The 18,442-nt window shown below is 42.6% G+C and overlaps 1 protein-coding gene across 1 annotated transcript in view; it reads left to right on the top strand.

The window, feature by feature from the left end:
• Positions 1–444: 444 nt before the first annotated feature.
• Positions 445–18,442, top strand: part of LOC124595216 (leucine-rich repeat-containing G-protein coupled receptor 5-like) — a 377,880-nt gene continuing 359,882 nt past the window's right edge. The window contains exon 1 of the mRNA XM_047133860.1: positions 445–547. Coding sequence (XP_046989816.1) covers positions 543–547 — 5 coding nt within the window. The 5' untranslated portion in view covers positions 445–542. The remainder of the gene's footprint in view (positions 548–18,442) is intronic.

Raw genomic sequence — 18,442 nt, 5'->3', positions numbered from 1 at the left:
CCTCAGAAATTAAGTCGCATAGTGCTCAGAGCCATTTTCTAAGGGGACGTTGCAACACTACACTTCCGTTAGGAGGCAGCGACACTGTCCAGAGACTGGAGACGGACCAGATACAAGATGTTTCCTTCTATTGACAATGGGAAGCGAACATCCCACAACTCGAGTGAATTTGAGACCAGCTGTATAGCTTGCACATTGTGTATGGCTCGGAGAAACTCCGATGACGCACCGGTGGGTGCAGCCCGCACCAAAACAAAGCGCGTGGCCCTTTAACAGGCGCTGCAGGCCGCTGCGCGTGCGGCAAGGTCGCCTTCCAGAAGCGGCGGCAGCGGTCGCTGCAGACGCGCGCGGCTGCAGTGGGGGCGCCGGTGGATTGGTGAGGGGAAGGGGGGGGGGGGGGCACCGGCGGCGGCGGCGGCGGTGACAACATGGCCAGTTCGGCCGCGGCTGCGTCCAGGAATAGAACGCCCGCTCGCGCCTCTCTGCCTGCCTGCGTACCTGGCTGCGCATCGCGTCGAGTGCGTGAGACTGCTGCTGCAACCATGAGGTGCGTACGCTGGCCGCGCCTCCTCAGCTGATCCGCTCTGTCTGGTTCCATCGTCCAGAGTGTTGAGTCCAGTAGCCCGCACGCAGTGCTTATTCGCTCCAGCAGTCACCTCTCTAGTCCTCCCAGTGTCGTGTTGAATGCATAAAACAGCTCACCATTTCTGGAACCGTCGACGTTGAATTAACATTCTAGTTACTTTCAAGCTGCCAGAAACTTGAACTTTCGTTTGTGTGGATGTCCAGAACCACCAAAACAGTACTGTCCTCAACCTGAAGGCTGGTTTCAACATCGCACTGCTTTATTACGCACGATCCTGTAGCAGCTAATGTGCACTTGTTTCCTCCGCCCTTCGAACTGTCTCAACCGACCAGTTGTAGGGAGGCCTACAATGGAGCGAGCATTCCAAACGATGGCGTAGCTCACCACTTTTCGCCTACACAAGTCATTGTGAGAAGTAAAAGAAGTGGTCCGTGGCAGAAAAAAATCGTGCGACTGCGAACTGAGACAATAGACTGTGGACTGAGTGCAACTTACCCATTCAGCTACTGATCCCCTCCTTTTTCCAGTCTGCAGGGACACAATCAGAGCATGAAGCGGCACGTGAGTGTAAACAAAAATCTGAGCCACATGAAGTATTCGTTCGAGATGCTTCAAGAAGTCGTGCAGAAAACACGCGACCATACTATATACTGGGAACAGTACTACACAAATGCTGAACACGTCAGTTAATGAAACTTCATCAGCTGGTGAATGAATCACTAATATTAAGGTTTTCGTACAAACCTTCATCAGATATGAGATAAATCGAACTGTACAAATGGACTAGCCGGCCTGTGTGCTCGAGCGGTTCTAGGCGCTGCAGTCTGGAACCGCGCGACCGCTACGGTCGCAGGTTCGAATCCTGCCTCGAGAATGGATGTGTGTGATGTCCTTAGGTGAGTTAGGTTTAAGTAGTTCTAAGTTCTAGGGGACTGATGACCTCAGATGTTAAGTCCCATAGTGCTCAGAGCCATTTGAACCATTTGTATAAATGTACTGAAGTTATATGTTATAACTGTCAGAGGCAGACTAGTTTGTTATGCATGCACATATTACTTCAGTTCATTTGTACAACTCGATATGATATCTGATGATGGGTTATTCCGAAACACGTAATACTAAAATCATTCATTCATTCACCAGTGACCAATTCAGCATTTCTGCAGTACTGTTCCAGTTGCGTAAAGTATTGCCACTAATATCGAAATTTATCCTTTATGAACGCAGCTTACTGCAGCGGTTCTGCATACATTGCAAAGAAATGCTAAAGTCTGAAGTTCTATCTGTGTTATTAGTGACGAAACTGTAGCCCAGGTGCCCAAGCACGGGAAGGAAATTTTTTCTGATTTATTTGGAGGCTCCGCGTCAAATGATACAAATAAACGACGGAAAACCCAAGTGAAGATAGCTGGACGGGAATAAGAAGTTCAATTTTTGCAAATACGAGGCCTTCGAAATTACGTATACTTTAACTTGTGATCTTGTTTATTATCTAACTACTTGCCGCAAAGTGAGCATAGACCAATTGGAAACTATTTTGAAAAATATATTTAACTTTAATTTTAGGTCTCGGACTCACGGACTGATAGATATCACAGCACATATGACATACTTCTCGCTAGTGGTGACAACTGTAACAGTTTAAATAAAGGTGCTTGTAGGAAAGTCGATAGATCGGATCTTAAGCAATTACGGTGCGATTGCATGCATCAACTTCACTCTCATATGCCTGACTAAATATAATGTATATATAAAAAACATGTATCCAGGATTATGCTAACAATGTTTGAGCGTTGACACATAGCTAACAGAGAAGGATCAACTGAGACTTCCGAGGAAACAAGATTAGGTTTTAACTTCCATTGGATGAGGATATGAGTAGGCACAGAGCGCAATGTCGTATTGGACAAGAATGAGGAGTGAAGGGGCCATGATCTTTTTCAGAGAATCCGTCCCAGAGTCAGCTATAAGCAGTTTAGGGAGTCTACGAAAAACTCAAATCTGGTACCAGACGAATGCGCGTACACCTCGAACCGATTAATATTTTGAGTTCAGTCCTATACAGTGTTGTTGTCTTCACATTATATGTAGCTTACACGAGTGTAGTAGTTCTCCTGTTCTTTTGTGTTACAGCTGTCAGTTAATCTTGCAGTGTTATCAGAGCGGCGCGATATGCGTGGCAAAGGCACCGTTCTTCTTCAGACGAAGTGCACGGCTCGTGTTTCCATTGCATGCTCCGGCTCAGTATTAAAATTGCTTTTTATAGCGGGTAATTGCTCCGCCACATTAGCTTAGGGGCGTGCCGCTCGGTGACAAGTTACCTGGCAGACCGGGAGAAATCACATAACTTCCATCCACGTCTGTAGACTTGAGACAGACACTTCGTTATCTGAGGGCCGCTCCGAAGGACGCGATGTATACGAAAGCGATTACATGAAGCCTTCGATACAGCCTTGCGAACTCACAAACTGTCACCTGCAAATCAGTAAACAACTAGCTCATTATTGTTCGGAAACAGAGAGTGCTATCGAAAGGAGACCTCAAATTGATATCATGTTTCTAGATCCCCATAAGGCGTTTGACACCGTTCCAAACAAGCGGCTGCTAATCAAATTGCGTGCCTATGGAGTATCGTCTCAGTTGTGATAATAGATTCGTCGTTTCCTGCCACAAAGATTACAGTTCGTTGTAACTGACGGAAAGTCATTGAGTAATACGGATGCGATGAGCGGGATTCCCCAAGGAAGTTTTGTAGGCCCTCTGCCGTTCCTATTCTATATAACTGATTTAGGGGACAATCCGCGCAGCCCTGTTAAACTGTTTGCAGATGATTCTGTCATTTACCGTCTCGTAAAGTCATCAGAAGATCAAAACCAACTGCAAAATTATACAGACAAAATACCCGACTGGTGCAAAAGGTGGCAATTGATTCTAAATAATGAAAAGTGTGGAGTCATCCACATGAGTACTAAAAGGAATGCGTTAACTTTCGCTTAAACGATAAGTCACATAAACCTGGAGGTTTAGGGATTACTACCCGCGTCCGGGTTCCCGGGTTCGATTCCCGGCGGGGTCAGGGATTTTCTCTGCTCGTGATGACTGGGTGTTGTGTGATGCCCTTAGGTTAGTTAGGTTTAAATAGTTCTAAGTTCTAGGGGACTGATGACCATAGATGTTAAGTCCCATAGTGCTCAGAGCCATTTAGGGATTACAGTCACGAATAACTTGCAGTATAACGATCGCATAACTAATGTTGTGGGGAAAGCGAACTAAAGAATGTGTTTTATTGACAGAACACTTAAAAGATGCTACAAGTCTATTGAAAAGACTGCCTACACTACGTTTGTCCCTCCTCTTGCTGCGTGGCTTGGGATCCGCATCAGATAAGATTGACAGAGGCCATCGAAAAGTTCAAAAAAGGGTAGCTCTTTTTGCATTATTGTGAAACAGGGGAGAGAGTGTTGCGTATATGATAAGCGAGTTGGGGTGCAAGTGTTAAAGGCGTTTATCGTTGCAGGATATTTTCACGAAATTTCAATCAACTTTCTCCCGCCTCATTTAAGTGATGGTTTGTCTAGTGTCTTGTTCGAGAGTGGAACGGTAGAGAAATAGCTTGAAGGTGATTTGATGAACCCTCTGACAGGCACTTAACTATGAATTGCAGAGTAGTGATGTAGATGTAGATATGTTGCCCGAACTAAGATTTCTTATTCATATTCGTTGGCTTCGGCAACTCGCAATCAGTTTGTCACCCTTGAACCGAACCTACACTCTGGGCTACACTACAGTTTAGTCTGTCACCACAGCCTATGCCAAAAAGTCAGTTTTGCGACTCGTTCTATTTGCAGAGATATGGTGTCGTATGCCACAACCACATTAAGTCACGGGGAAAAAGGCGACGTCCCGTTATGGTCCGTTCGGATGACCATGCAAAAGTGCCATCAGCACTGGCATTCTATGAAAGGCCTGGTTGTGACTGCTCGTGACTCTGCTTGCGCGGACATCCCAGCTGCGTCTCACTTCTAACTTAAGTTGCTGCTGATAACAGTAGCTCTAGTGTCGCTATTGGCAACTGTCATTTTAAACATATGTGACTGTAATGCTGGTCATATACACGATAAATATTCTCATTTTTAGTTGTTTACGGCACTACTAAACATCGCATAAATCGTGTACACGGTAGTCCGTTAGTCAGGGGTACCCATCAAAGCTGTTTCGAAATAAATACAGGACCCCTAGTGTTCTTTTAAGTCGTATCTCTGAGTACCAATTTCGACGGCTATTTTTTTAAAATGTGGCTTATTGTGTACTAATGATTGCTATACCAAACAAGCTCTGATATGTATAAAAAAATAGACGATGATTTCCAAGAAGCAGCATTCTTTGGCAGTTGCTATTAAACATTTTAAAATGGTAACAGAATCAGACGTCAGATAGTTCTCCATAAACTGTTTCGTGTAGTGGTGTCATACAGGGATGTCCAAATGCTGCGGTTCAATGAATAGTAATTTCTTGAACTTCAGAGCTAAAAGTATTTCTGCTGAGTCTCGACTAATGTTATTCGTAAACTTCCACGCCATCTGAGACAGAAAGGAAAAAACGGAGATCTTAAAGCGATATCACCAATCTTTTGTTTCGATAACTTAATAATAGTTTTGTTGCTTAGAAAGAAACTTACATTTCGTTTGGACGATACCCTCGTAAATGAAAACAGGTGTATTCTTTGAGAAACAATGAACAGGATTGTCGTGTTCGAAACTACGCCGCAAATTTACGAAATATTTGAGGATATTGTCTCTAGAATATATCGTTCCATCGATGTTTCTAATCAATAATGAGATAATACTTGAAAAATTCGGAACAATATTTCTGCCTGTAAACTGCACGGGCAAAAGGATGCGCAGCGACGTCTGCTGCTCGCCAGTATGTAGCTTCGACCAGAAGCCAGAGAGAGAAATTTGCTGCAACGTTGTGTCTAGTGTGACAACGGTGTCGAATGTTACGAAGCAATGCTGAAAAATAATGCATCCGAATTTTTTTATATTAAAACTCTTAAAGCTATGTAAATAAATCAAACGTAATTAACATTCTACATGTTTACTATTCATGTCTACATATTTGCAGCCCTCTTCCGCTAGACGGCTCCGAACTATAGCGTGTAACGTAGCGGCGTGTAACGTAACAATATTGATGCGTGAGAAACAGCATGTTGTAATCGAATTCGAAGAGTTCGTCCACGGACGGAGCACCCTCCCCTTCAACACGACAATGTCAGACCACACACGAGTATTGCGACATCTGCGACAATCCGACGCCTAGAGTCCACTATCATCGATCATCCTCCATCCACTCCCAGCTTGGCCCCATCCGATTTTCATCCGTATTCATACTTCAAAGAACTCCATCGAAGACTTAAGTTAAACGGTGATCAAGGGGCGCAAGCAGGAGTGCGGTTTTGGTTCCGGCAACAAAGTCAAACATTCCACAGTGACGATAACAACAAACTGGTCTCTCGTTTCTCTCGGTGAGAGAAATATGTTAGTCTGCAGAGTAATGTTGTCAAATAAATATGTAGACCTTAAAAATAAAGATACAGAATGTTAATAACATTTGTTTTATTTAAAAATCTTTAGGAGCTTGCACATGAAAAATTGGGAGCCATTACTTTTCAGCGTGCACTCGTACAATCGCAAAATTTGCGGGTTTGTAGTGTGTGGAACGATTCGTTTTCCGTGAGAAAAAAACACAGCCATTCAATGGGAAATATGTGCAGTTTACGGATGGAGAGCTTTTAGTGACAGAGTTGTGAGATAATGAAAACAGTAGGAAGCAGAGCGTTGTCCTCCAGCGTCGACATACAGGGAAGGAGTTTGAGTCTGAGGGGTGCCACAGGATTCTGTTCTGGATTCATTCCTTCTCTTGATATGTATCACTGATCATCCACAAAGCATGACAGATGAGTCAAAAACTTTCTCTTCACAGATGGCAGGGAAGTTATTGTGAAAGACGTGGAACGTACTATAAATGTTACTAGTAGCGTAGTTAGTTACAAACGCACTTGGCCTTCAAAGAACAGATTAACACTTGAACGTAACCAAACGCAATGCATACAGGTTTTAATATGGTACTTTTCTGAAAGTGAATTTTTATTGTTCCAACGTGGTCATTCAGTGGCTTTTGTGGAAGTACTACGTTCCATATCTTGCGGAGAAACTGAATGATACTATCTTCACTATAAAATTAATCTTCGCTCTCTCTGACACTGAAACGCGGAGGCTTCTTTAGTTTGGTTACTTTGGCTATATTATCTTGTACGGCGCTATATTTTCGATGCTGTATTTTGGGGCAACTGTGTGCACCAACCAAAAATATACCTAACTGAGAAAATGGTAGTCAGACAAATCTGCAGTGTCAGTTCACAAAGTGGCCGCTATACAGTCGACTCGAAGTTATATAAATGACATTCCTGTTCCTTGTGCAACTGATGGTTGACTATATTTGCAACTGCGAATACATTTCATGTATTTCATAACTGCTGTAGTCCTCGCAGTGCCTGCTCCTTCGGACATGCATGCGTTTCCGTGCATGTCCCAAGGAACATTGTATGGTAATTCGAAAAACCAAAGGCACTGCAAAATTGTATTTATTCGCTGACACCGGGCAAGCGACGTGCAAGTAAAATGTCTCTCCTGTGCGGGAATATACATAATGGATGTATGAGTACAGCTTGTAGGCAGATGCCTGACGACGTATGGAAGTTTGGGTGTGGCCGAGAGTTATGCTCGGGTAGCCAAATGATAAGGCGACCGCTCCAGATAAGCGGAAAATCCACGTTCGAGTCCCAATCCGGCACAAATTTTCATCGTCGTCATTCCATTATACAGCTGACGTTTGTCCGTATTCAAAACTCCGAATACATTTCATGTTTGTTCCTTCATATACTCCATCACGTTTCTTCGTGTTTTATTAGCTCTTTAATGCTTTTGTTTATAAATTTTCTAATTTACGTTCCGTAAACTATGTACTTGTCGTTTCATGGCCAGTTAGCTTTGGTTCGCATTGTCGAAGTTATAACATCTGAGAGGTATATAAATACATGAATGAATAGTGCTTCAACTTCGGAATAAAACCGATGCCCTTCTCCGTAGGTTGGACGAAACATTTACAGAAACTGTACGGTTGATGGTTCAAATTATATGACTTTTTTCTTATGTTTCATTACAGTTTTGTTCGACGCAGTAACTGAGATATTAGGGGCCGCAGGAATCGTGAATTATGACGGACGTAAGACCTGTCAATTAGGTTCGGCTCTCAGGTTCTGCTACAGTACGCAATCAAACGCTATCAAACTGTCTTGGAGATTGATTGATTTTCCTCTATTTTATCCACATATATTTTTACGACACATTCACGTCAGTATTTCACAATGCCGTAAACAGTTTTGATAAACAGTGGTCATTCTTCAGGATAACTTGTAACATTGAGGAAACAACCGAAACCGCTTGCTGCATGTGTGTTTAATCTGAAGAGCCACACGCTAGTCGAAACTGGTTACGACATTGTGAAATGCTTATGTGATTGTGTCGTAAAAAAGTATAAAAAAATAAACGAGATAATTGTGTACATCATTCGTTACTGGCGATGAGACATGAGACATATACGCAGGAGGAAGCAGTATTTTTTTTCTCTTTCTTACTCTTCTAAGAATGTACATTCTCAGAATTTTAACAGTGGACCATACCATGATGCAGAGCGCCTGTCTTGCAGGGTCTGCCATTGGAGCTGGCTGCGCATCTCCGTGACGTTCTACCACATGAACCTGTAAGGAAATGCGGTGCTCTTCTTTGGATTTTTTTCTGTTACCTCCGTCAGTCTTTTCTGATACTGATCCCAGACTGACGATCAATTTCAAATAGTGGTCTAACCACTGTTTAGTACGCTACTTCCTTTGTTGGTGGGCTAAATCTCCTTCCTATGAATCTCAGTCTGGCTTCTGTCTTACCCACGATTAGCTTTATGTGATCGCTTCACTTCATATCACTCCGTTCGCATACTCCTAGATGTTTTATGGAAATAACTGCTTCCAATGATTGTTCTTCAATCGAGTAAGCCGGCCGGTGTGGCCGAGCGGTTCTAGGCGCTTCAGTCCGGAACCGTGCGACTGCTACGCTCGTAGGTTCGAATCCTGCCTCAGGCATGGATGTTTGTGATGTCATTAGGTTAGTTTGGTTTAAATAGTTCTAACATCTGGTGAGCAAAATGTATGAGACAGGAGAAATACCTTCAGACTTCAAGAAGAACATAATAATTCCAATTCCAAAGAAAGCAGGTGTTGACAGATGTGAAAATTACCGAACTATCAGTTTAATAAATCACGGCTGCAAAATACTAACGCGTATTCTTTACAGACGAATAGAAAAACTGGTAGAAGCCGACCTCGGGGAAGTTCAGTTTGGATTCCGTAGAAATGTTGGAACACGTGAGGCAATACTGACCTTACGACTTACCTTAGACGAAAGATTAAGGAAAGGCAAACCTACGTTTCTAGCATTTGAAGACTTAGAGAAAGCTTTTGACAATCTTGACTGGAATACTCTTTCAAATTCTGAAGGTGGCAGTGATAAAATACAGGGAGCGAAAAGCTATTTACAATTTGTACAGAAACCAGATGGCAATTGTAAGAGTCAAGGGACATGAAAGAGAAGCAGTGGTAGGGAAGAGAGTGAGACAGGGTTGTAGCCTCTCCCCGATGTTATTCAATCTGTATATTGAGCAAGCAGTAAAGGAAACAAAAGAAAAATTCGGAGTAGGTATTAAAATCCATGGAGAAGAAATAAAAACTTTGAGGTTCGCCAATGACATTGTAATTCTGTCAGAGACAGCAAAGGACTTGGAAGAGCAGTTGAACGGAATGGACAGTGTCTTGAAAGGAGGATATAAGATGAACATCAACAAAAGCAAAACGAGGATAATGGAATGTAGTCGAATTAACTCGGGTGGTGCCGAAGGAATTAGATTAGGAAATGAGACACTTAATGTAGTAATGGAGGTTTGCAATTTAGGGAGCAAAATAACCGATGATTGTCGAAGTATCACCAATTTAGTACTGGAGGGTAGCGCGGAGGGTAAAAATCGTAGAGGGAGACCAAGAGATGAATACACGAAGCAGGTTCAGAAGGATGTAGGCTGCAGTAGGTACTGGGAGATGAAGAAGCTTGCACAGGATAGAGTAGCATGGAGAGCTGCATCAAACCAGTCTCAGGACTAAAGACCACAACAACAACACGTTCTAGGGGACTGATGACCTCAGATCTTGAGTGCCATAGTGCTCAGAGCTATTTGAACCATTTTCAATCGAGTAATCGTACAGTAATGTGTATTTCTGCCTATTTATACGAAATACGTTACATTCGTTTATGCTGAGGACCGATTCCCAATCCCTGAAGCAAGCTTTGATCCTTTGCAGGTCTTCCTGCATTTCGATGCAATTTTCTAGCATTGCGACTTCTCTCTATAAGACAGCTTCATCCGCGAAAAGCTTCAGGGAAATTCCGACGTAATCTACCAGTCCATTTACACATTCTGTGAAAAATAGTGGTTCTAGAGCAGCCCCTTTGGGTACCCTCCAAGGTAATTTAAGTCTGAGGATTTCTCTCCATGGAGCACGACATGCTGTATTCTGTTTCTGTCACACAGCTGGTCTGATGTTCTTCACGCCTTGCGGAAGTCAAGCAACACGGCATCGGTCTGGGCGCCTGGCAGCTACTGCGTTCTGGGTCTCGTGGACGAAAGGAGACAGCTAAATTCCAAAAAAATGTTCAAATGTGTGTGAAATCTTATGGGACTTAACTGCTAAGGTGATCAGTCCCTAAGCTTACACACTACTTAACCTAAATTATCCTAAGGACAAGCACACACACCCATGCCCGAGGGAGGACTCGAACCTCCGCCGGGACGCTAAATTCCAGACGACCGTTGTTTTCGGAGCGGATGTTGATTCCTGCAGAGGAGATTTTCGGTCTCTATAAATGTCGTAATATCCGAGCATAAAACATGTTCCAAAATTCTGCAACAGACCGACGTCAGGCATATAGGCCTATAGTTTTGTGTGTCTGTTCGAGACCCTTCTTGAAAACGGGAATGATCTGCGCTTTTTTCCAATCACTAGCAACTCTTCGCTCCTTTATCGGCTTACGGTACACTTCTGCTAGAAGAGGAGAAATTTTTTTCGCATATCTTGTGTGGAATCGTACTGGTATCCCGTATGGGCGAGCGCCCTTTCCTCTGTTGAGCGATTTCAGATGCTTCTCTAACCCATTGCCGCTTACTTTGATGTCCTTTTGACTTTCGTGTGACGATTGAAATGAGGAACTACAGGGCGATAGTCCTCAGTGAAACAGTTATGGTCTCTATCTTTGGGGATTGGCGGAACATATTGTTAGCTCAATTTATAGAACGAAGCAATTATGATGATGAGCCGTCCAGACCAAGTTACGCAGTGCTTTGTGTTCTGGCGCGGTTTTGTCGCTCTGCGAATGCTCGCCCGCACACCACTAACGAGAGGTTCTGGCAAACTTCAAATGGGAGTGGCTCGGCCGTCCTACATTCCGCTCAGATTTTGCTTCCAGTGATTACCATGTTATCCCTTGCACGAAAAATAGATATCATCCCAGCGTTTTGTAAACGCTTCAAGATGCAGTCAAAGCCAAACCAAGGCTAAGATATTTTTTTGCGGTGAAGGAAATTATGTTGAAAAGTAGCCTGAGATTAACTTTAATATTTATACGGTTAATCGTTACACGATTAGCGATTTCTTAGCACCCAAAGGAAAACTGCTTACTGAGATGCTGTCGCAGTAAACTTGCAGATCAAGTAAGTTCTTGTTACGTAAATACTGTATAAGCTGCTGAGACCCCAGCAGCAAGAAATGTTGATATGGCTACACAGTTTGATCGCAAGAGGGAGAGTAATTCTCGAAATGTGCGGTCTCGCGAAAGCACTGTTGACGTTCAGCAGAATTTTAAAAAATGTCGTACAAAATGTTCAAAAGTGACTTCGATGTGAAAAGCTTACATTAATCGTTGTATCTCTGACTGTGGAAAACTCTTTATTTGCGTTTGTAACAACATTCCAATAAAATTAACAAACACTTGGTCGATACATAATGATTTGTGGAGTTTGTTAGGTTTCCGCAAGACATCAGGAAGAATTCTGTGGCCTAAAACGTTTGTGAATGATTGACGAGGGTGAGTTTGGCTACACTTAATGCTATAAGACAGAGTGAAAGATAATATTTTCTTTCATAGTTAAATGTCTCTGGGATCTACGCTGTCGGTGAAACTAAAGCTTCAGATTGCTCTTTTGGCGTTGTACTTCCTACTATTAGTAATTTTTCCGATCTTCAATTTAATCAGTAGGTTCAAATTAATGCCTGCTTTAAAAAAAACCTAGTGCGTCAACGGTCTACACTTTTACATTAAGTGATGTATAATACATGTATACGAAATATGTACTCCTGGCAATCACAACTTAACATTTACGCTTTTACTTGTAAGCTATAGAGCACGTCTCCTAGCCAGCTACGTAGTTTCTACTGTACAGTAACAAAAATACGTGACGATGGCTTACTTGAAGTACAGACAAGGTAATTTTTCTCTTTTACGACCCTCTCTCTCTCTCTCTCTCTCTCTCTCTCTTGAACATACCTCATAATTATAATCCTCCACGTACATGAAATGTACCTGTCTGTATGTATCGTAGAGTTCAATACTAATATTCCTGAGTAAGGAATATTAAACACAAAAGAGTATAAACATTTACAGATAGATTCATAAATGCAAATGTGACCGGATGCTGTTTTGCACAGCCCATATTGAATGATAACATTCAAAATGTTCAAGTGTGTGTTAATTCCTAAGGGACCAAACTGATGAGGTCATCGGCCCCTAGACATACACACTACTTAAACTAACTTAAACTAACTTATGCTAAGGACAATACACACACACACACACACACACACACACACACACACACATATATGCCCGAGAGAGGACTCGAACCTCCGGCGGGAGGTGGCGCGCAATCTGTGCATGGCGTCTCAAACCTCGCGCCCACTCCGCGTGGCGATAACATTATTATTGCTAGAATGAAATTTTCACTCTACAGCGGAGTGCGCGCTGATATGAAACTTCCTGGCAGATTAAAACTGTGTGCCGGACCGAGACTCGAACTCCGGACCTTTGCCTTTCGCGGGCAAGCGCTCTACCGACTGAGCTACCCAAGCACGACTCACGCCCCGTCCTCACAGCTTTACTTCCGCCAGCCGTCTCCTGCCTGTGAGGACGGGCGTGAGTCGTGCTTGGGTAGCTCAGTCGGTAGAGCGCTTGCCCGCGAAAGGCAAAGGTCCGGAGTTCGAGTCTCGGTCCGGCACACAGTTTTAATCTGCCAGGAAGTTTCATTATTATTGCTGTTATACTGATTTCTTTACTTGACGAGGTGAGTAAAAAACTGTACCACACTCATTTCCATCAATAATGTAGATACTTAAAGCAGTAACATAATAGTTTTTCTGCAAGTAATTCCTATTCTGCCAGGCATTTAGCGCGATCTATTTTTTTCAATAACAAGTTGCCCCTCTAGAAGAAGTTTCTGATTCTGTCATACCACACCTCCAGTACTAACATTTGTTTTTCCTTTTTCACGTCCTTTATAAGGTAGGACGGGCTGTCGTAGATCGCGTCCATTGTAGACTTCGATTATTTTCAGCCTAATCCCAGCGGAATGCGAGAAGGAAAAAAGAGTTCTCAACTGGGTTTCAAATCGAGGGAATTATCAAGTCCTACGTCAAGCGTATAAGCAATGAAAACACCCCGAAATCCCTGGGGGGATTACGGCAATTTATAATTTATTTCTAGGGCAATACAAGAATATGAAGCTCAAGTGTTGGTGTGCGTATCAGACTAGAATGGATGACTTGTTCGAGTTTCAGTGTTTTCTGGTAATAATTGGAAACCGTTAAAATGAAAGTAGACTTCGGTGAAACAGACTACGGTCCAGCATGTGCTCGCCGTTTGCAGAGCAGATGGAAACAAAACTGATCTTCGAATAGTATGTTTACACTAGAAGATAAACTTACTGCCGCTTCACTGTCCAGGTGAAACCAAATATTTGAGCACAGAAGACAAAGAACGTTTCAGAACACTGTTGATCCGGCATGTCATTCATTCTAGGGTGCTCCGCGATTGAATAATAGCGCCGACACCGTACCAAAGTTCAGCGCACTGGGTTCACCAGCCGGCCTGTGACCTCCGCCCGATCGTACTTCGAACGGACACGCTGGCCGCTTCAGCACAATTGCATCAAGAATCGGTTAAGAATAAGTTATTCCCTTCATAATGTTATGATAATAATCTTTGCACCATTAAGCGACTCCTAATCAAGCTACGGGCCTATGGGGTATCGTCTCAGTTGTGCGACTGGATTCGTGATTTCCTTTCAGGAAGGTCGCAGTTCGTAGTAATAGACGGCAAATCATCGAGTAAAACTGAAATGATATCAGGTGGTCCCCAGGGAAGCGTCCTGGGACCTCTGCTGCTCCTGATCTATATAAATGACCTGGGTGACAATCTGAGCAGTTCTCTTAGGTTGTTCGCAGATGAGACTGTAATTTACCGTCTAGTAAGGTCATCCAAAGACCAGTATCAGTTGCAAAGCGATTTAGAAAAGATTGCTGTATGGTGTGGCAGGTGGCAGTTGACGCTAAATAACGAAAAGTGTGAGGTGATCCACATGAGTTCCAAAAGAAATCCGTTGGAATTCGATTACTCGATAAATAGTACAATTCTCAAGGCTGTTAATTCAACTAAGTACCTGGGTGTTAAAATTACGAACAACTTCAGTTGGAAAGACCACATAGATAATATTGTGGGGGAAGGCGAACCACAGGTTGCGTTTCATTGGCAGGACACTAAGAAGATGCAACAAGTCCACTAAAGAGACAGCTTACACTGCACTCGTTCGTCCTCTGTTAGAATATTGCTGCGCGGTGTGGGATCCTTACCAGGTGGGATTGACGGAGGACATCGAAAGGGTGCAAAAAAGGCAGCTCGTTTTGTATTATCACGTAATAGGGGAGAGAGTGTGGCAGATGTGATACGCGAGTTGGGATGGAAGTCATTAAAGCAAAGACGTTTTTCGTCGCGGCGAGATCATCAAAATAAAATAAAAGAAATCAGAGCTCGAACAGAAAGATTTAGGTGTTCGTTTTTCCCGCGCGCTGTTCGGGAGTGGAATGGTAGAGAGTTAGTATGATTGTGGTTCGATGAACCCTCTGCCAAGCACTTAAATGTGAGTTGGAGAGTAATCATGTAGATGTAGAAGTGATCCTTCGTTAGACGCTTTGTTGTATAGGCATTTCAGTAGTATGTCTTTTCCATAGAGGCATTGAGCCGAAAAAAAGAGAATATTCGACGACCGGTTATCAGCCGAGTTCAGGTACTGCTATTATCTCAATTGAACACATGACTCCAGGTGTATTCTGTCTTGACTACGAACGCACATGAAGAGCTTCTAGATGAAAATTATGTTAATGCCAAAGAAGAGTATGCAGTAGAGTACAGAAGCGGAAAATGTGGCTGACCCCTAAAATAGTGAATGGCAAAACGCAAGGAGTCTTCAGCATATAGCAGTGCGAGGATAAAACAGATACGAGGATCTTAAAGAAAAGACGAAATTGAAATCGGTAGCACTTGTAAGAAAGAAACGCCGAGGCGTGGGTGTCTTCAAAGGCTTTTGATGACATTGGAAATGAATCTTGATAAAAAAGTTTACTAGCCTCTTTTCAAGAAAAAAAGAGACTGGGACATTTTCTTTCCTACTGACACGGAACAGTTGAAGCGGTCAGAAGCGTTTTAAACTGTGATCGGCAAACGCTGTTGTTAGTCTAACAAGAGACTCAGGAATAACTTGTCACCACATAACTATGCTACAGGTGAATAATGGGTACCGTTTTGATGATTTCTATAGAACGCCTTCACGTGTGGCATCTATTTGAGTTCTTGTTCGTTCAGACTATTCATTACAAAATTATGGAAATCAACTAACCCGAAGTCCTAGTCATTATACTGCATATCTGGAATAAGTTGAATATATAAGTAAGACTTGCACTGTTCTATCTAGCAGTGATTTACCACTAGGAGACTCCTGCTCGTACAGCATTTTGGTAATTCATCGTTTTATAACTTTGTAGTTTTATATAATTTTCTTTAATGTTTGTAGCCCTCTGATCAGACTTTGTATTTGACTTGTAGGTTTGTGGATGAGAACAGGCGTGGTCGAAATCGGTTACCAGAATAAATAAATTTGTGATCAAGACTGATTTTAATAGTAATTATTAAGCTGCACTTAGCCTGACAAATAAATCAAACGAAGTATGATAACTAACACTGTATTAACAGACCAATAGTTGACTCATAACAGACTTCATGCATGAAAAGCTGAAACAACAGTTGTCTACTCATCACCACAAAAGTAAAAGTAAAAGTAAAATCTTACAAAGTAATCATTGACTTTTCAAGAGATTGTAATATGCTTATATAACTATCAGTGACTAGTACTCGTATGGATTCACCTAAATTTGTTGTAATCATAGATGTACTACTAAAGTAATATGGGGCTGACTGCGTGGTATGTATATAAAATGCCTACAAAATTAAATAATAAAATGACTCAAGGGAATTTCGTCTGTTCGAAGCAGAAAAAAAATCTGGATATAAGAGGAAATCTTGCGTGTGAATCTCCGGTGAGCAGTTGTACTCACAAACGTAGCATTGCTCTTTCCGGTAAACTGCAACATACAGTGGACATCAAACGGAACATGCATGATAAAAAGCATACTTCTTTGGTCTTGTGTGACAGGCCGAATTTTTATATCACTGTTTGTGCCTGTCTTCATTTTTTATTTTTACGGAGCGTTTTGAGCCCTGAAATCTTATTTTCAAACTCAGCTTAACGTCATTTAAATAGGGGATACATGTTGTCATATTTATGTCTGCGATCTGCGATGCTTCGACTCTGTCTTCGTAGCGAACATATCGGTGCTCTATTATGAACTCGTATGTGTTTTGCGATTGCTATCGCTACCTGCTGCTGTGCTGCAAAAAATAAAAAATAAAAAAACAAAGCGAGAGGAACCAGTGACAGGGGTGGAAAGAGGCTTGAAAGATGTTACACAGGGCCATTTAACATACTAAGAGAACTTGCAGCAGGGCAAGATGACTATCAGAATTTGGTAGGGATGAACCAGGAGTCTTCTAACGAATTGATCGCTTTTGTTTCACCTTATGTACACAGAAAAGGTGCTGTTCATATACTTATCGGATGTCGGATACACTGTTGAAAGCGATGTATAAACCTGAAAAGAATAAGATATTTTATTGTAGAGGATAGGTAGGTAGTGCTGTTATGTATTTTTTCAAGGTCAAGCTTCTGACATGAACAAATTAGCAGTTGCAATGTTATTTCTCCGCACTTTAATTATTTTTGTCTAATGTTTCTACAGCTGACTACTGAATAAGTATTAAAAATTTAATCAAACAACTACCTGAATGCATTTCAACAAATGCTTTCTTTCATCTGTCATTCCTGGTGTATTCTTATTCATATGGGGTCCCTGTGACAGCTGTTTGCATGTCGGCAAATCGCGAAGTCTCGCCCTTGCGAGGCGCAATATACTGCGCAGTACATTGAGCGTGCGTCAGTATTTTTGAAGCTCAGCAGGCTCTTTCAATATATTGCGCAAACCGTCAACATCGGCCTCAGACGGTCTGAGAGGCTGATAATCGCCTAGTTGCCGCCACGGTTAGTCGTCAGTTACCAGCCACGCATGGTAGCAGCGCGGTCTGAGGCACGCGGATCGAGTCCTCCCTCAGGCATGGGTGTCTGTGTGTGTTGCCCTTAGCGCAAGCTAGTTCAAGTTAGATTAAGTAGTGTGTAAGCCTAGGGACCGATGGCCTCAGTGGTTTGTTCCCATATGAACATACCACAAATATACCACCAAGATGACCAGTTTTCTGTCAACACCACTATCTTCAGACATGTGGATTACCAAACGATCTGTCACGGCAGATGTGCCTCCGTAAAACGCGTGCCGTGTAACTAGGAAAACACACATACACACACAGATATTACGCATCCTAAAGTCACAGTTCTCAGGCAGGCGTGATCGTTGTTTGTAAGCAGGTAAGAGTCTGGTGGGAACGTAAACCGACCTGAACTGAGCTGTCGTTGCGGAGTGTGAGAGCAAGACATCGACACTGGTCAACCACGGGCCTGTCTTTAGTTTATCAGGTGTACCGGAGATTGTGGCTTCTCTCCACGTGGTATGACGTCTTGAGGAGGGGAGCGGTGAAGGCTAGTAGCCGCTCATATCGCTGTCTTCGAAATCCGAGCCCGTGTAACATCTGACAATAGAATTAGTGTAACGAATAACACTGTAATGTTCACAGCTCTGAAGATGGTCGGATAGACCAAAATCTTTATAAATGATATCCAAACGTGACAGCAAATAAGCTGTTATTACGTAATTTAGTTTAAAATGTGATTTAGTTTAAAATCCAGAACCATTCATGAAACATTGCATAGAAACAATTGCTGTTAAAAATATTGTATTAATATCTACATATTTAACGTGCAAAGCAACTGACAACGTGTCACAGAGCGTACTTCACACACCGCTGTCAGTTTCTCCCATTTTTATTCCAGTCAGCGAATAATGCGCAGGATGAACCATTGTTGGAAGCTTGCGTAAGTCATCGATTTCCCGAATTCATGACCTTTTTTGCGAAATACATGTAC

Source organism: Schistocerca americana, chromosome 2, assembly GCF_021461395.2.
Source record: "Schistocerca americana isolate TAMUIC-IGC-003095 chromosome 2, iqSchAmer2.1, whole genome shotgun sequence".
Taxonomy (NCBI): domain Eukaryota; kingdom Metazoa; phylum Arthropoda; class Insecta; order Orthoptera; family Acrididae; genus Schistocerca; species Schistocerca americana.
This window is presented reverse-complemented; position numbering and strand designations above follow the sequence as displayed.